At 53.0% G+C, this 18,125-nt stretch overlaps 2 protein-coding genes across 9 annotated transcripts in view; both read left to right on the top strand.

Annotated features, from left to right (window-relative positions):
- DVL3 (dishevelled segment polarity protein 3) overlaps nucleotides 1–10,399 on the top strand; it is a 33,281-nt gene extending 22,882 nt beyond the window's left edge. For 3 of the 8 annotated variants that reach the window (XM_074878659.1, XM_074878665.1, XM_074878666.1), the window contains 15 exons: nucleotides 1,499–1,620; nucleotides 2,028–2,134; nucleotides 2,733–2,868; nucleotides 3,145–3,238; nucleotides 3,582–3,651; nucleotides 3,946–4,085; nucleotides 4,283–4,359; nucleotides 4,789–4,901; nucleotides 5,217–5,267; nucleotides 5,390–5,539; nucleotides 6,377–6,508; nucleotides 6,763–6,930; nucleotides 7,522–7,734; nucleotides 8,021–8,419; nucleotides 8,875–10,399. In XM_074878659.1, coding sequence (XP_074734760.1) covers nucleotides 1,499–1,620; nucleotides 2,028–2,134; nucleotides 2,733–2,868; nucleotides 3,145–3,238; nucleotides 3,582–3,651; nucleotides 3,946–4,085; nucleotides 4,283–4,359; nucleotides 4,789–4,901; nucleotides 5,217–5,267; nucleotides 5,390–5,539; nucleotides 6,377–6,508; nucleotides 6,763–6,930; nucleotides 7,522–7,734; nucleotides 8,021–8,419; nucleotides 8,875–8,906 — 2,004 coding nt within the window. In that variant the 3' untranslated portion in view covers nucleotides 8,907–10,399. Of the gene's footprint in view, nucleotides 1–1,498; nucleotides 1,621–2,027; nucleotides 2,135–2,732; nucleotides 2,869–3,144; nucleotides 3,239–3,581; nucleotides 3,652–3,945; nucleotides 4,086–4,282; nucleotides 4,360–4,788; nucleotides 4,902–5,216; nucleotides 5,268–5,389; nucleotides 5,540–6,376; nucleotides 6,509–6,762; nucleotides 6,931–7,521; nucleotides 7,735–8,020 lie in introns of all 8 variants that reach the window. The other 5 variants (XM_074878660.1, XM_074878663.1, XM_074878661.1 and 2 more) reach the window with 5 other exon arrangements.
- A 765-nt stretch (nucleotides 10,400–11,164) lies between these two features.
- The window catches only part of AP2M1 (adaptor related protein complex 2 subunit mu 1), a 29,627-nt gene continuing 22,666 nt past the window's right edge, over nucleotides 11,165–18,125 (top strand). Inside the window, exon 1 of the mRNA XM_074878657.1 lies at nucleotides 11,165–11,254. The gene's annotated coding sequence lies outside the window, so the exon portion shown is untranslated. The remainder of the gene's footprint in view (nucleotides 11,255–18,125) is intronic.

The following is an 18,125-nucleotide window of genomic DNA, read 5'->3' as shown; positions in this document are numbered from 1 at the left end:
CTCACCTGCAAGCAGCAGAGCTGCCTTTGCATTGACACTGGCATTATGGTGTGGGCAGCAGCGATCAGCTCCTTTCCAGCCCATATTTCATGATCCTTCTGTCCTGACCCACAGTGGGGCATCTCTCACCTCTGTTAGATCAGACCTCTCCTGTGGTGGCTGATGGCTTGGCAGTTGGTTCAAGTACACAGGCTGAGACTTGTCCCCTGCCCTGGTCTCCTCACCTCCCTGGACTGGCTCTAGGCTGACCCACAGCCTGTTTTGTCTGGGGCGGATCAAGGCACTGGGCCCTGCAGTCCTTCCCTGACACTGGGAGAGAGCCAGCCCCTGCCCTGCTTGCCCATGCTGTGCAGGGGACAGGTGTGGGGCAGACGTGAAAAGCACATTGGAAGATACTTAAAGATGAAAATTGATCTTCCCTTGCTTGCAAGCTCTAGCTGGTCCCTGGGGACTTGCTCCCTGGCCAAGGCAGGACTCTTTTCTGGGCCCTGTCACCTCTGCTCTGGGGATCCTTGAATATCTCTTGCAACAAAAAGGCTTTTTGTTGCTTTCCTGCCCAGCCCTATTGGGATTAGCCCTGCTCAGTGCAGCTTGAAAGTGAGGAAAGCACAAACCTGGATTGGGAGCGATGCTGGGGAAACCACTTTCTATTGAGTTTATTTGTGAGCTATCCTGTTTCATCCCACTGGCAAGCCCGTTCTTCCCAGGAGAGGCGCCACCTCATTCCCTGAGCCCTGAAATTGATGGTTTATCTTAGGGCCAGAGGCATGGATGTAGGTGTCCCTGGGCTGCCCCAAAGCATGGCTGGTATAAAGAGTTCCTGGCATTTGACCCTTTCTTGAATTTTTGTGCTGGGGAAAGTGTTGAGCTTCCCAGAGGTTGCCTGGAGATTGTGCCCAAGCCAATTAGCTAGGCAGAACCTGAAAGTTTGCAAAGTATGTGTGGAAGACAGAAAAATAATATGTTAGAGTCTGTTTCAAAGCCAGCCTCAGCCTTGAGCTCTGTTACCCCCAGCTCCTGTGGGGCTGTGAAGGTGAAAGTCCTGCTCAGTCCTGCAGCTTGAAGGCAGAGGTGTAGAGGCTGGTAAAATCTAGAAAAGGAATGACTGGTAGCTGCCTCTCCCGATGTAAGAACAACTAGGGGAATCCACTCCTTGCTGTAGGACATGTGCTAAAGGTTACCTGAGTGTAAAAATTGTGTGGCGTGGGTGTGCTGTGCAGATGATGTCAGAGTCTCTAAGCAGGGCTGTCAGCCACCCCGACTTCACCACCGGGTCAGGAATTCCTGAGCCACAAATAGCCGGCGTCTGGGAAGGCGTTGAGGGGGAATGTTGCTACATGCTTGGCCTGTTCGTACCCGCTCCTGGGCACCTGCTGTTGTCCACCGTCAGAGATGAGATCTTGTGCCAGGCAGGCTTTTGGCCAGCTCACTTGGCCACTCTTGTAAACGTTTTCCCAGTGCCTCAGCCATTTCATTCTCTTGTCTCTTGTCCCTCCAGCTGGTGTCTGCAGAGGGTTCCCATTCAGATGCTGGCTCGGTCTGTGCCGATAACCAAACGGAGCTGCCTCCCTCCATGGAGCGCACGGGAGGAATTGGAGACTCCAGGCCCCCCTCTTTCCAGTAAGTTACGGGGACACCTATCCTGGTTTCCAAGGGGCCCACAGTGACTTTGGTGTAAATCCAGACCAGGGGCTGGGACACTCCTACCCAAATTGGCAGGGATCACAGCCAGCCAGAGGGGAGGAGGATAGGGCTGGGAACAGATTCGAAGTAGAGCTGCATTATTCAGCAAGCAAGGGCATGCTGAAAATAGTGCAGGGAAGTTGCCAAAGAGCTGGCACAGCTTCCCCCAGTCCTTTGCCCTGCTCTTATAGGTGTGCTATGGTTGTTTTCCACCACCTCTGCTTGGGTTTCTCAAGGAGGAGACAGCTGATGGCTGGAGGCTCAAGCTGGCCAGCACAGAGGTAGAGGGAGCCTGCTTAAGTTGTTCCCTGTTGGACATATTTGTTCCTTTTATCTCATCGCAGCCCTAACACTGGGGGGAGTCGAGAAAACTTGGACAATGAGACAGAGACAGACTCAGTGGTGTCATCGCAAAGGGAACGACCTCGTCGGAAAGATGGGCCTGAGCATGGTGAGTGTTGATAACATGGCAAGAGCTCTGCAGGGCATGTCTGGGCAGGGTGGAGGCACCAGCTCCGGACATGGGGCAGCTCTGTCTGCTCTGCAGAACCTTCCCAGCTCGGAAGGGCTGTTCAGTGGTGTGAGGCCATAGCCTCATGGTGGAGGCAGGAGCTAACCCCTGTGTTACATCAGAGCTTGGTGACAAAACCTTTGGGGGCAAGGGAGCTGTCTACTGTAGAAGCCTCAAGAGCAGGAGAGAGAGGCAGCAGTGCCTCAGTCCTGTTTAGTTGAAAAGCAGAGTGTGCCATAGCCTTGGCACTCCGTGCTGCTCCTTGGTCTGCCAAGACACAAGCTGCGAGAGTCTTCCATGGCTTTATCAGCGTTGTTCCTCGTAGTCCATCAGCCTCTTCCCCATCCTCTAGTGGGGTAGAAGAGGTATCCCACAGAAGATGGATCTGATCCCAGGGTGGGCTCGGAGCTGGCTGGCACTAGATGGAGTTGTCTGATTGCCAGATTCATTCTAAGAAGGTTGTCTTGAACCCTGCGTGGAGGAAGGAGGTGTTCACCTGTGGCCTGTCTGAAGCATACTGAGCCTTGTCTTTCCATAGCACCCAGGGTGAATGGTACAGTGAAGGGAGAGCGACGCCGAGACCTGGGTGGGTACGAGAGCTCCTCCACGCTTATGAGCAGTGAGCTGGAGACCACCAGCTTCTTCGATTCAGATGAAGATGACTCCACCAGCAGGTAGGAAAGCTTAGGTCCTGGAGGAACACTGGCTTCCCCCTCCCTCCCAGCACAGAGAGATGCCTTTGTAGGGCACAATAATCCTGAGCTCCAGGGTCCTTGCTCAGGTCTGCCTCTGTCTCAAGCCTCACCCAGTAGCCCCCTCTGCTATTTTCTGTTCCCCATGTATATTCTACTCCTGCAGTCCTCTATTCCCTGTGCCATTTCTGTGGTTCTCTTGCTGCCAGAGCCACCACCCTGGCAGCAGAAGAGCTGACTTTCAATTTTTGCCTCTAGGTTTAGCAGTTCGACAGAGCAAAGCAGTGCTTCCCGTCTAATGAGGAGGCACAAGCGACGCCGGCGGAAACAGAAGGCTCCACGCATTGAGCGGGTACGCAGGGGCTGGGTGTCCTGGGGAGGGCAAGGTGGGTGCCTGGTGGGTACAGCTGGGGACAGGTGGTGTCCAAGTGCTGAGAATTCATAAAGTGCTGTAAACCTTTCCCAAGCCAATGTAGCCTCAAGAGCTGGGGCCACAGACCTTGTCCAGGCTGTGGAGAGGTCATAAGGACTGTGACTGATGCCCTCTGGCTCTACAAAGCTCCCAGCATAAGGCTGGAGTTGTGGGTGGTGGCTGTGGTGCCACAGGGAGTGGCAGGGAGCACAAGTGGAGGGAGCTTGGGCTGGGAATGTTACCAAGGCACAGGAGGACATCTCAGATTTCACTTATGTTGCAGTCATCGTCCTTCAGCAGCATCACAGACTCCACCATGTCCCTGAACATCATCACGGTCACACTGAACATGGGTAAGTGGGTGCTGTGCATGGAACCTACAGTCCTTCCAGAGCAAATTGGATCTCAGAGAGGGAACTGAGGAGGGGACAAAGAGAGAACATGTGGGGAGGAGTGAGGAGATGGGTTCTGTAGGAAAGTGGCTTGTCTTGAAGCACTGGTCTCTCAAGGGTTGCTCTGCGTCCCAGGACATCTCTCTGGGACACGAGTGCAAGCGACCATCATTAGCATGTGGTTTATCTGAGGTCAGGGCTGCTTGTGCCTGATGCTTTATGGTGTCTTACTTCTTTCTCTTTCCATCCCTGCAGAGAAATACAACTTCCTGGGCATTTCTATTGTGGGACAGAGCAATGAGCGTGGGGATGGAGGCATTTATATTGGCTCTATCATGAAGGGCGGCGCTGTGGCAGCTGATGGCAGGATTGAGCCAGGAGACATGCTCTTGCAGGTACTTCACGCCCACATACCTCCATCTTTGGGCCTGGGAAAGCAGTAAGAAAAGACCCAGAAGCCTCCCTGTGCACTTTGGCAGGCTAAACCCAGGAAGTTGCGCTTGGAAGAGGGAAGCTGAGTCACTGCTGAGCTGAGTGGGGAGCTCAGCCTCTGGTCACATCTCTGGGACTCACCTCTTTGCGTTGTTTGCAGGTAAATGACATCAACTTTGAGAACATGAGCAACGATGATGCTGTGCGGGTGCTGAGGGAAATTGTGCACAAGCCGGGGTAAGTACTCAGGTTGTTCCTTACCTCCACGGGCAGCTGTACGGTGTGTGCTTGGGCTGTGTGAGTCGTGTCTTCCAGCCACCTCTGTCAGTGACTCTGCAGAAGCTCAGAAGTTAGGCTTCTGGTGTTGCTTTGATTCCTGGGTTTTCACACCCAAAGCAAGAGTTGCAGCCAACAGAATGTTGGTGAATTGGGGTCTGTGCCCCTTTTCTGTGGGGATGGTGTGTCATTAGGGTCATCAACAACCCTCAGCAGGGTCACATAATTTTGTCCATGCCGCTAAGAAAATCCGTAGCTGGAGAGAGACGCAGGCACTTTACTGGCAGCTTCTCCCTGCCTGACAGGAGAGGGCCAGCATACAGCATCTGCCCATCACGCAGGGGTTTGTGCCACTGGGCTCTTGTTCTAACTCTTGCCTTTTTGTTGCAGGCCCATCACCCTGACGGTGGCCAAGTGCTGGGACCCCAGCCCCCGGGGCTGCTTCTCGTTACCCAGGAGTAAGTGGATAGCTGACCCACCCTTAACGCTGGTGCCCAGCTCATGTGAGAGCCCTGCCTTAAGCACTTACTTGGTTGTTGTCTTGTTCCTCCCCTGTGTGTGTGACTCCATGTGGCACTGAATTGGGGTTTGATGGGGTTTCAGCTCTCCTGTTAGGAGGCTGCTATGTCCTATTCCCAGGCCAAAATGCCCATAAGCCCAGCCCTCCTTCCCACATCACGCTGGGGACGCGTTTCACTGGGGCAGGGGGGTCACTTGCTCGGGGCGCCAGAGGAAAGAGAAACCCCTCCTTGAGCCATAGGGGGATCTCTCCCTCTGCACCTCTCCTGCTGACCCTCCCTCTCTTCTTTCTCTCCCAGTTGCTCCCCAGCGGATCTGGGCTGGGCCAGACTCTCCATGCTCCGATCCGGGTGAGTCCCGGCAGATGCTGGGGATGGAATGGGCTGCGCTGAGTCCCTGTCCCTCCCCAGAGGTTGATTTGATGAGGGGATAATTTCTTATAGCTACTGACTGACTCTTTTTTTCAATGCAGGTGAGCCCATCCGGCCTATCGACCCGGCAGCCTGGGTGTCTCACACGGCAGCGATGACTGGCACCTACCCAGCGTACGGTATGAGTCCATCCATGAGCACAATCACTTCCACCAGCTCCTCCATCACCAGCTCCATCCCAGAGACCGAACGTAAGTCCTTGTGCCTCCGTGCTCCACCCGCTGCACGGCTTCCTCGCCTTCGCTGTGCTGTAAAGGGAGCAATACATCTGCTTGGGGACAGCTGGGATGGGCAAGATCTGCCCTGCCAAGGGACTAGGAGGGAGGCAGCTCTCACCAGGCAGGCACTTAAATCAGTGGGAGTTCTGCCTGGGTGAATTAATAGCACATTTTTCAGCCTTCTACATAAGCAGAGTAGGAGAGTCTGGGAGCAATCCAGGAGCTATGGCAGGTGCAGAGGAAAGGCTCGGGGCAGTCAGTGTTAGTGGCTGAGAGTGGGGCCAGAGGGATTCAGCTTGTCCCTGGAGCAATTGCCCTCCCAGCAGATAGGGCAGGAGAGGAGGCAACTGGGAGCAAAGAGCCTTGCAAGTGGGGCAGGGTCCTGCTAAGCACAGGGCTCTTTTAGTTGCTTTCTGAAGGTTTCGGGTGATTCTAGTATACAGAGCCTGAAGCTAAGGGTCTGGAGAGCTTGAACGGGGGCAAAGAGCCAGGAGTTTGTTGTAAATATGTGAGGAGCAGAGAATTCTCTTTCTGGGCTGTGTGGGCTCAGTTGGCAGCTTTTGGATCTCAGCTGCTTGGGACTGGCTGGAAAGAAGGAAACTCTAGCCTGGGTTTTGTACAGAGGAAATGGCTGATGCGTGACGGGTAACGTTGGAAGGCTGGAAGGGGGGTTACACAGCATGCGCCCCAAGGCTGTCTGCGATGTATTGTTCCCTGGCCCATTCCTCCTGTGTGTGATGCTTCCATGTGGCCCTGTTGTCTTTTCTGTCCTGTCTCACCTCTGCCTCCCTTCCTTCGTCCACACCACAGGCCTCGATGACTTTCATCTGTCCATCCACAGCGACATGGCCACCATTGTCAAAGCCATGGCCTCACCAGAGTCAGGCCTGGAGGTGCGTGACCGTATGTGGCTGAAGATCACCATCCCCAATGCCTTCATCGGTAAGAGACTGTGCTGCCTGCAGCAGAGGCAGGGACTGGGCAATGAGTGGCCTGTTTTCCAAGCAGATGCCCAAGGGAGCATCTCTGTCACCATAAACTAATTGTTGACCAGGCCAGAGTCACAAATTGAACCTTTAGCTGTGCAGTCCCTTTTCACCTTTTGGCCCACTTTGTCTTGGCTCCAGTTTGGCCCACTGCCTCAAGGGCCACTGTCTTCCTCTCTTGCTGTATTTAACTCTGATGTTTGGTGGCAGGTTCGGATGTGGTGGATTGGCTCTATCACCACGTGGAGGGCTTTACAGACCGTCGTGAATCCCGCAAATATGCCAGCAATCTGCTGAAGGCTGGCTACATCCGACATACCGTGAACAAGATCACCTTCTCGGAGCAGTGCTATTACATCTTCGGGGACCTCTGTGGAAGTATGACACTTGGCATGGGTGGGAGGGAGAGGATGGGAGGGGTAGAGGTCCTGCAGAGCCCTGCTGACATCATGGGGACATAGATACAGCCATTGCCATCGGACTGGGCCCCTTGTTCTACACACCTTGTTAGAGAGTGATGAAGGATATCCCAGCTGCCTTGTCATGCTGCTGGAGTGGTGAAGTTGGAAGCAGTGTTGTCAGTGTCCCCTACTATGCGATCTTAGTCTTTACTGACTTTGTCTCTGGGCTCTGAACTTCCAGTGCTTGCAAGGGGGTGGTGCTCAGACTACTGGGTTCTGCTCAAATAAGAGGCATGGGGGGAAGTAATTAGCAGGGTGAGCTGTAGCTGTGATGTGGTCCTTTCCCCCCAAGCTGGTCTCTGTATTAGGATGGCAGCTCGGACTCACACAGCCTGGCTGTTGTCCAGCCAGGAAGAACAAATGGTTGTGTTGACTAGCAGGGAGAGTGCCAACTTGTGTCTCCTTGTGTACCCGGTCCTGGTCCATCAGCAGGGGCAGAGAGGAACAACTTCATCACACATGGTTTTCTTTCCATTTGGATTAACCCCTCTTCTCTGTTTTCTTGCAGACATGGCTAATCTTTCTCTTCATGATCACGATGGCTCCAGCGGTGCCTCTGATCAGGACACTTTGGCTCCGCTCCCCCACCCAGGAGCTGCACCCTGGCCTATGGCTTTCCCGTATCAGTATCCACCACCTCATCCATACAACCCCCACCCCGGCTTCCCTGACCCGGGCTATAGCTACGGAGGGGGCAGTGCAGGCAGCCAGCACAGTGAAGGTGAGTGAAAAGGACTAAAAGGGTGCGCAGATGCCCTGTTCAGTACAGGGAAGCAGCAGGAAAAGGCTGGTTAGGCAAGGTCCTGGGGTGGGGCGGGGGGGGGAGCCAGGGCAAAAGCCATCTCAGAAGGACTGTAGGATCTGGAGTTGAAAGGAGGCTGAGAGCACGGACTGTGTTGGCGCACGGCTGTGCTGCAGCGTGCTGTAGTCCTCTCTTGGCTAGAGGAGCATCCTTTCTTCCTGGCTTGTCTGAGCTGTCACCTAACTTTGCCTCCTCTGCTTCACAGGGAGCCGGAGCAGCGGTTCCAATCGCAGCGGCAGTGAGAGGAGGAAGGAGAGAGAGAAGACCGGGGAGTCCAAGTCAGGTGGCAGCGGGAGCGAGTCGGACCACACCACGAGGAGCAGCATGCGGCGTGAGCGCGCGGCCAGCGAGCGCTCGGTGCCGGCCAGCCAGCACAGCCAGCGTAGCCAGCACTCTCTGGCTCACAGCATCCGCAGCCACCACAGCCAGCAGTCATACGGGCCGCCCGGCCTCCCCCCTCTCTTCAGCCCCCCCATGTTGCTGATGCCTCCACCACCTTCAGCCATGGGGCCCCCCGGGGCACCGCCGGGTCGTGACCTGGCCTCTGTGCCCCCCGAACTGACAGCCAGTAGACAGTCCTTCCGAATGGCCATGGGCAACCCCAGTGAGTTCTTTGTGGATGTAATGTGAAGCGCCCGTCCCCTGTCTGTCTGCTGCCCCTCCTTTCCCCCCCTCTATCCCCGTCGTTTGTCTCCTAGGACCAGCCCTGGCTTCACCCCTTGTTTTTTGGGTTTTGTTTTTTTGGTTTTTTTTTTTGGTCTTGATAATGAAAAGAAAAAAAGGGAAAAAAAATAATAAATGGAACTAAACCTCGATTCTAATCCCTCCTCGAGCGGGGTGGACGGGCCTGGCAGGCCTGCTGGGTGCTGCCAGGCCATCCCGCCACCAGACTTGTGTATTGCCAATGGTAATTCCCTCCTGCCGTCCTCTCTAACCCCATTAATCCGCACCCATCCCAGCGCCCTGTGCTGCTTGCCCGTGTGTCACCGCTGCCTCGGTCCTTCCACCCTAAACATCTCTTCTTTCTTTTCACCCTTTTGTGTTTCTTCTATCAAGCAGCAAAGAATTACGGGGTGTTTGACTTTCTCTGAGCCTGCCGCCCGTGGGGGGGAGAGCTGGAGCGTGGCGTGGCCCGACAGGAGGACACAGAGCTCCAGGGGCGCTGGGCACGCGTGGCGCTGAAGATGGCTTCTTTCCTCCCCTTTGCGGAAGACGCCCTGCCCTTCCCACAGCCCTGAGAGGGGAGCAGGGACCAGCCTTATATATGCGTTTTAAATCCCGTTGTAGTTGCCTTTTGGCTAATGCATGAATGTTCCAGGGCTTCAGTGCCTCTGGGGAGTGGAGGGATGCTGCCTCTTGCCTCCCTTCCCTTGCCCACACACTGGGCCAGGTCTGAGCCTGGCCTTGCCGCAGGGCAGGACCCTCCTTTACCTTGCCTGGGCTGAGAGTCTCAGGGCTGGGGCTGTACCTCTGTATTCAACCCAGAGTGGTGGTGGGTGCCTGCGCAGTCTTGCGCAACTCGGGGCCCTGCACCTGCCCTTGTGTACTTGGGGGGGATTTAAGGGCAGAGTTCTGCTCCCTCCATCCTCCTTTTTGCCCTCTTGCCTGGACATACTGCTGCCTGTCCCATTTGTAGGGGCTGTCCCATGCCTGGGGCTGCTGGTGGCAGCTGTGGCCTTCTCCCTCCTGCTGTCACGTTCAGCAGTGTGACATCTTCAAGGGCTTGGATGGAGATAGAAGGCAAGGAAGGGCCACAACTGGTTTGCTTTCATGCTTTGGGGAAACATAGAGGTCCCCTGTATTTGCCCTGTGAAGGGCCCGAGTCTGCCTCCCACTCTGCCCAGGACCACGAGCGCTGCTGGCCTGGCTGCGGGGAGGGATGAGACTCTGGGATGGAGGTGGGATGGCCCCACTCCCTCCGGGCTGTCAACAGCACCTGGCAGCAACATGAGCTCTCCGGGGAGGGAGTCTGCAGCCTGAACTGTGGCATCTGGGCTCAATGCCCACAGATGTGCCAGGACAGTTGAGTCCGTTTGCTCCGGCGTTCCCTGCCCTTTTTACTTCCTCTTCTGGGTACTCAGAGATGTGCCTCGGGCTGGGGGCAGCCCCTTCCCCATGCCCAGGGCCAAGCACGGTACAGTACAGACACGCTCGACCCTGCTCCCGTCGGTGCTGGCACACTGTCCTACCGCCGCGCCATGGCTTTCTCTGCAGGCATTGCCTCCTGTCTTTCTCATGTTTGCAGTTTTTATATGCTGGAGATGTGTTTTGCTCCTTGGGGGTCTGCCTTGCCCCTACAACCTCTCTGCCAGCTCTTGCGTGCCATCAGTTCATCTCGCCGTGACTCCCTAAAGCCTCGCCTTTCCCTCGGCCCGCCGGAGTCAGCCTGCCCCGCGCCTGCTCTCTGCCATCCTCCTGTCCCCCGATCTGGGCACCAGCAAGCTGCCGCCTGTCCCCCCCATTCCTAATGCCACCCAGCAGCCTCCCTGGCCACTGCTCACGTCCTTGCCCTACCCTGCCCCCTGGGTTTTATACAAACAAAACCAATCTCCTTGTTTTTATTTATAAACATAGTTTTATTGGACTCCTGCCTTGTGTTGGTTTTTTTTTCCCCCTCCCCAGCTTCTTCTTTTCTGCCCTGCCTTTTGCTCTGCAGCCGGAGCCCAGTGGGACGAGGGCACCCCGTGCCTGTTTTCCAGCTGAGCCCGTTTTCCCGGGGTGCCGAGGGCCCGAACCTGGGCCCGGCCCGGCCTCCCGCTGCCGCCGCTCCCCGGTGCGGGGCTGCCCGCGGGCGCTCGCTGTCCCCGGGTGTCTCCCGTTTCCCGCGGGTGCACGGCGGGGGGGGAGAATCAGTCTGACAGCGGGCGCGGCCGCGGCGCTTGGTGCAGCTCCCCTCGGCCGCGCTGCGAAGAGGGGGGCGGGCGAGCCCCGCGGGTGCGTGGGCCCAGCGCCCTGGGCGGTGCTGGGGCCGTGGGAGCCAGCAGCGCCGTGGAGGGGCACGGTGGCTTCGGGCCTCTACGTGCGTGCGGAGGAGGAGCAGCCTCCCCGCCCGGGCACACCCCTGTGACCGGGGAGCAGGGGGAGTCCCCACGCCCGGAGCCCCGGCGCCGCCGCTCGCCCCTCGCGCGGACACGGTGGCCGCGCCGCCGCCCCGCGTTCTCTCCCTCCGCGCTCCTCGGACTACAACTCCCAGCACACCCCGCGCCGCGGGACTACAGCTCCCGGCAGACTCCGCGCGGGACCGACTTCCCGCCCCCGCCCGGCTCTGCGGCCGGACGCCGAGCCCCGCCTCCCCGCGGCGGCGCATGCGTGGTGCGGCGGGGCGCGGGCGGGGCATGCGCGACGGCGGCTCTGCAGTGATAGGGGGGGCGCGGAGGGAAGGGGGGGCGGCGGCCGCCATCTTGGGCGCTGGGCAGTGAGCGGCGGCGGGCAGCGGCAGGTGAGATGCCCCGGGCCGTTTTCGCGCTCCCTGGTGGGGTGCGCAGGCCCGTTTCCCTTCCCTGGGCGGCTTCCTGCGGCGGGATTCGGCTCTGCGGCCGCGCCTGGGCTGTGGCCGAGTTACCGCGGGTGGTGGCTACCCCGCCGCTCGCCGGGGGTGGGGGTTCCGCGGGCCTACCCCGCGGGGCGCGGCGCGGCCCTGACAGGCGTGGGGCGGGGGGGTCGTCCTGCAGGGCGAGGTCCCCCGCCGGCTGTCCTTGAGGAGGGGCGCGGGAGTGCCCCCCGGAGCCGGGCTGCGCCTTGCGGAGCCGTGTGGGAGCGAAGCGGGGCTCCCCCGGGAGGGCTTTTCCTCAGCCCCCGGTGAGGGGTTGCTGGGCGACCCCAGCCCCGCTGAGGCTGGCTTATCCGCTCTCATGTTACTTGGGGTTGATTAGGTTTATTAATTGTTCCTGTTAATTAGCGATCTGCCTGGAATACCTGGGGTGGCAGCCCTGCGGTGCTGAACCGGGTGAGGGTGGGGACAGAGTCAAGCTCTGTGTGGCACAGGACGGCTAGGGAAGGCCTGCACCGATGTGCTAGGTCAGCCCGAGCAAAGGTCTTGTAGTCAGATCGGGCTGGAACTTCTCCTAAAATCATTTTGCTGTACTACTGATACAAACGTGAATTAGCTAGGTCATGGCTTGCACCCTCTAGCTTTCTCCCTGGAAAACCTGCTGAGGCAGAACGTAGCACTGCTGATGCTAAACTGTGCTTGTTCTGAGGCTTAAAACGGGCTCTTATCCAACGGCTCTTTTAGATGTGTTTCCACTTCCATTCTTCCCTGGATCAGGTTTTTCGGATTCAGTACATCTGCAGGAAACAGCTTGTGTTTATTGTCCAGCGCAGTTGACTTTTCTCCCCACTAGGAAATGACTTGCTTTTGAGCTAGTCTTCTCCCCATAAGCTGTGTGATTCCATGATATGTTTTCTGCTTGCTTTAGTATGACAAAACTACTGTCAAGTTTTAGCCTCAGGCTGCTAAAATCTGAGCCTGGAACTTTCCCAGATAGGTGAGTCTGGATGGCTTCTGCAGCTGGGAAGTCTAGGTATTACAGGTTTCTAACTGCATGCGGACTCATGTGCTGTCTTCTTGGACAACGCTTGCTTGAATGCTATCAGAGCTGTAGCTACTGGTTTTTTTCCTATAGTAAAAGCTGTACTTGTCCCTGTGAGCTTTGCTTGCAGGGACAATTGCTAATCTGACAAGATGCTGCCAAACTGCCTACTTCCATATTTTCCCTGTCAGAAGGGAGGCATCACTTCTCTGCCGTAGGAAGTGCCATGTTACTGACATCTAGTGACAAAGATACCTGGTGTTCTTTGGGCTGCAGACTGGCCATGTTTTCTTCCAGAGAGAGCATCTGAAATATCCTTGAAGGGTATTATGGCCGGTTGCTTCCTCTTCCTGAGAGAACACAATTCTTGCCTTTGAAGAGTTGAGTCTTGAGGCTGTGAAGCGTTACATCTTGAGTTCTTTGAAGCACAGATGACTGGAAATGCACTCTGGTTTGATAGTTTTTTTTTTTTTCCCTGATGAAATGGGAACAATCACTAAACAAAATGGGCTTTGTAAAGAAACTTCCTGTGACCCTAGTTAAACTTTTCTTGTCTCATCCCTGCATCAAGAAATAATAAAGCCAAGACTGTCTTTTGCAGCACAACATCTTGCACTGGTTTTCTAAGCTTATACTACTAAAGACCATTAGAGTATTTAAAGGCTGTTCTTAGGGTTAACTGGAGGATGGACAGACATATAGCCTGGGGTGCCAAAATATAATTGGTCTGCATGGCAGAGTCAGCTTCTCTCCTTTAGTGAATGACCTACAGAGTCAAAAGTTACTAGCAAGCCATATATTATTTTCATCTCAGCAGGAGTTGGCAGCTCAGCTAAAAGCTTGCAGACTGAGGCACAGGATGTGAAATGCAGTTATCTGCTCTACAGTTATTGTAGAAAGAAACACTGACAAGTCAGGGCATCTAGACCATTACTGGTCTGCAGAATATAAGCTCTTACTCAAACTGCAGTCTGTGTCTCTAACATCTTCTGTTAGGAGATGAATAGAATGCAAGTTACTGTTCAGGTTTCTAGCTCAAGAGTGAAAAGCAAGTAGAAGTTGCTTCAGACTGACTTTTAAAAAAACTGCCTTAGAAGAACTGGTAGAAATGGAAGAAGGCATTGGGGCTGTTCAGATAAGGTTGTACTCAAAATAAGGTGTAGAGGTGTGTTAAATACTGTTCCTGTGATGTTTTACCAGAGTAAGGGAGCTTCTCGTGTTTCCCTGTGTCAGTATTTATCTCTTGTCACTCTTTAGACTGGCTGTGTGCAGTATGACATGTAGAAGTAGACTGTGGGAGGAGAGCCTGGTAAGAGTTGAACGTGCTTCTCTTCCTGCCCACTGGGTATGGGGATTTATGGGATTGGGTTTAAAATAGGAACAGTCTCTCTGAAACTGATGGGTTTATTTCAATAGCTCTTTAGCTCACAGTGTGCCTCTTAATTAAATTATGCAGCCTGTCTTCCTCAGGATGAAGTGATTGCAGCTACTTTTGTTTAAAACCAAGTGCAGCCCATGGTCTCCTGGAAAGTGGCTAATGCAGCCCTCTAAGCAAAGCTTAGACGCTTGGATTAGCTGGTGGGGTGATGACATTGTTGTAAGCCTTAAGCCTTTTGGTTTGATAATGGCTAGCGCTAGCCTGAAAGGACTGGTTTCTGAATAACTCCAGTTTGCCAGAGCAGCCTGACTAATCCCCCTCCTGCTTCAACTGTTGTCACTTGTCCAAGATCATACTGATTTCTGGAATGCAGAAATTGTTACAGTTGGTGATTTACCCTCAGCCCCCTGGGTGAGAGCTGCAATTCCTCTCCTGGTTTCTTCCTGGATGAGAACTCTAGCAGCTAATGTACCTTGAACTGCTTAGTTAAATAAGCTCCTTAATGCACAGAAGTCTGTCTCACTGTTAAGTCAGAACCCAAACTTTCTTTTAATAGACTCCTAAAATGGGTTGGTTGCTTTACATCAGCTTATTAACTGACTTGTGATTGCTGTTCCCTAGATGTGCTGTGCAGATGAGAGAAATAAGCATTCCTGTTTTCATTCAAACTAAGTGATGTCTGTGCTGTGGGAAACTTCTAGCCCCTTAATGAGAGTGACAAAGCCCAGAGCAGCTGGGTCTTGGGCTCACTACTGATCATCTTGTGTTTATTCGTATCCTGTACTTGATGGCCCAGTAAACTCGGTAAAGCTAACGGCTTGTCTCACAGTGGGGCTGTGTCTGTGCAGATGAGCAGGAGCCTGCTGATCAACCCTCAGAGCCTTGCTCCTGTCAGGGGTTGAGTTGAAGGCAGACCATGTCACGTGCTTATTTTCACCACCTCTAGTGCTAGACTCTTGCCTGGAGAGGTATCTCTGCAGTGAAAATAGCACCCGCACAGCTGGCTTAGTGAAACACAGCTGATCCCAAAGGTGTGTTCCAAAATGAATGGACAAATGCACTCTGCTATCGGGATGCTACCAGAGCTCACCGAATCCTGAGGCTGCTGGTGCTTGGGTGGTAATGTGGAACTGTAGTTATATTGCTAGGGGCAGTGTTAGAACTTCTGTCCCTGCTGTCCAGCTGCTCTTGAGCTGCTGTGTTACCACTGCACCTCTGAAGAGAGAACATGGAAGATTTGCTGAGCAGACCTGCCATGATAGCGGCCAGGCCTGGCTCAAGAGTTCAGCAGCTTCTGCCTGCACTGAACTTAGAGAAACAGACAAAGCACAAATACCAATATATGACCAAAGTTTATGGAGGCTCCAGTACTGGTAGGCTGTAGGCATGTTGCAAATGATATTTCCTCCAGACAGTGCCTCATTCTTTTAGAGCTAGAACAAGCATCTCTTGCCTGTACATGAAGCTGCAGTTACTGCAGTCATGTTGCCTCATACCACTACAGAAAACTGATGAACAATTCACTATTTTTCCTAAGCAATGAATTTGAGCAGATCAGCTTCTTTATTTTTTTGTTTTAATTTGTGCGAATACAGTTATAAAAGGCAGGCAACTATTCCAAAGTTTGTGGTGTAGGTTAAAGCCAGCACTGTTCCTGCTAGTGCAGGGAAGGATTAAAGGTCTACATGGCATCACCTGAAAGACTTCAGATAATGGCACAAATCTTTGGAGAAGATCACTTGTTTGAATGTCTGTATATCTGGGATTTAGGCTAGAATTCAACTTTGCCTTTCATACCCTAATGAACAGATGACTGGTAACAGTGGTGTCTTGTTACTGGTGTGATGCTATGGCTTCTCAAGTAGAGAGACCACAAGAGGCTAATGCAGTGGACAAAGACTGGAGAATTGCTACTGTTTGCTGTGGCATTTCTGGAAGAGTTGCTTCAGATACAGACAGACCACCACAGAGGGAACAAACTATGCTTGTTAGTCCATTCCTTATGTCTGCCTTGTTTAGTCTAAGAAAGCTCTGTGCTGTATATTGTTCATTTCTCTACAGCTATTCTAGGTCAGAATCCATGAAGAGGCAATGGAAGTGGAAGGCTGGGCTCTTACATGCTGCAGGAGGGAGCTGCTGAATCTCCACTTGCTAAATGCAGGTTTAGTGCATCATCTTACTAGGTAACTCCCAGTTCAGCCACTTGTTGCATCCCAGAATATGTGAAGCTACTGAGAGCCCAGCAACAGGATCCTGCTGCCTGAGCCTGTGCGCCTGACTGCACCCACGCGTTCCAAGTGTGTGGCACAATGTAGTTCTGAAAGGGCAAAGTCTGGTGGCTCTTGGAGAACCACCTGTCTTCAGGTCAGAGCTAATAAATAGAGCATTTTCCATCTATGATAGAATCGGTGGACAAAAGCAGCTTTTGAGTTACTATGCTTTACTGAGTCTTTTTCTTTCTCTGGACTCCCTTGGTCATGGTCTGCAGCTGATGTGCTGCAGACTGGCTTCTGGGGCTTTGTCTAATGTGTGATGATAGTTTGAGAGAGGGATACTCCCTAAGGCACATCCCCTGCACAGCATGAGCCGTGACATGGCTTGAGATGAGTATGCCTTATTTAAGAAGTTGCATGTTACCATGTCAGTCATTCTGGGTCCAGCTAATCCTGCTGATTTTCAGTTATGTAACTGCTGAAATGCATTCAAATCTGCATCCCAGCATTTCATTTTTGTGCATGTTCTTTTTTTTTTTTTTTTAACTGGCTGTCTTAATGTTGTAACTTTGCTGCAGTTGCTATAAAAGTGTATCTTAATGCTCTTTTCTCTTTTTCACTTGAGTGAAAAGGCATTCTGGAAAGACGTTTCCGTGTATGTAGCCTTAACTCCTAGTGGGTTTATAAGCATGTATAAGTATGTGGTCTGTGATGTTCTTCATGATTCTTTTCTCTTTATGGATTGAAATAGAAGTATATGGGAATGTGAGTACTTGGCAGCAGAGTAGGAAGCCTTAGGTATTTGTAGGAGCAGCATTCAGATGTTAGATCTCACTCCTACCCCAGTAGCTAGCTGCTTGAACAATGCAGAGGACTGTTGATCCTAAATTAAGGTGATTAGTCACAGCTGATGTGAATTCAACATATACATGGATCTTCTCTGTACCTTAACTAGAATAAATCCGTAACTAGAAAACAGGGCTGTAGCTAGCAGTGTGGAGTGGGTCACCATATGTTCAAACTAGTGAAACAGAAGGAGCAGAGCTGCAAAGCTCTGAAAATGCAGTTTGACGGACCATTAACCCAAAGGCTTCAGCTAGAGTCATCTTGGTTTCCAGGCACTTAGTGATAAACAGTTGAAATGATGGGCTTTGCTCTTAAACTGTGTCCTGCAGTGAGCTATTAGCCCGAGGAAACTCAAAAACAGTGTAGGGCAAGCTCCCTAGAAAAGGCTGACTGTGGAGAGGAGCAGAATGAGTCATGGAAAGCTGATTGAGCAATGCTGGGAAGCTTTCTGAGTCATGTTGCTTATGCACAGCGAGCAGATGAACCCATCTCCTGTGGTGGATTTCTTCTTCTAGGGCCTTCTGATTCCAGCAGCCATGAGTCACTGAATATCAGCCTCAAATTAATTTAAGCCCTGTTCCCTGCAGTTCTTAACCATTGCAAGCACTAGGATCTTTTGTTTTCAAAGCTGATCTGGAAAGAAAACTATTCGTTATTTAAAAACGTGTGAAAGATCATAGCAACTTGGGAACTGTACCACTAAAAACCCTCATTCTAGTTGCAGTGTAACCTTGAAATAGTTGGAACAAACTTGTACTGAAACACAAATGAGAATCAAAACAAAGCAGGCTTATTTTCACTGCAGCCACTTCAAGGAGAGCCATTGTCCCCTTAAAGAGCCATTCTTCTTGTTAAGCTTTAAGCAACTTTCTTTTGCATGCTGCCCTTTGTATAGCTTTCATCTCATCTGTTCATATATCTCTGGGCTAGTCATTCCACATCTTGAGTTTCCAGCTGTGTGGACATGCTCCCATTAGCTGATGGAAGTAACTGTAGTGGGGAGGGAGTGCGGTCACTGTGATCTTGTGTCTGGGAGGGATGTAATGCAAGGCTTGAGCAGGAGACTGGAGTGTTGTTGGTGTTCCCTGAACTTCCATCGTGGGCAAACTTGGTGAAGGCTGTCTGAGAGACTGGCACTGCACCGAACCAAGCTCGCTCTAAGCTGCGTTGGTGCTGTCTGTGCTTGTGACAATTGGAGCTCTTCAAGATGCTGGACTGCAGAAATCCAGTGGAGCAAGACAAGTCTGCTTATAATTGTGTACTTGAGACCTCTTTGGTCCCTGATGTCGTTAGATGGGAGTGCAGCAAGAGGTTTATACTGCATGTGTCCTTCATTTACCA

The sequence above is a fragment of the Strix uralensis genome, chromosome 9 (assembly GCF_047716275.1).
Source record: "Strix uralensis isolate ZFMK-TIS-50842 chromosome 9, bStrUra1, whole genome shotgun sequence".
Taxonomy (NCBI): Eukaryota; Metazoa; Chordata; class Aves; order Strigiformes; family Strigidae; genus Strix; species Strix uralensis.
Note: the sequence above shows the minus strand (reverse complement) of the source record. Positions and strands in the feature narration are given on the sequence as shown.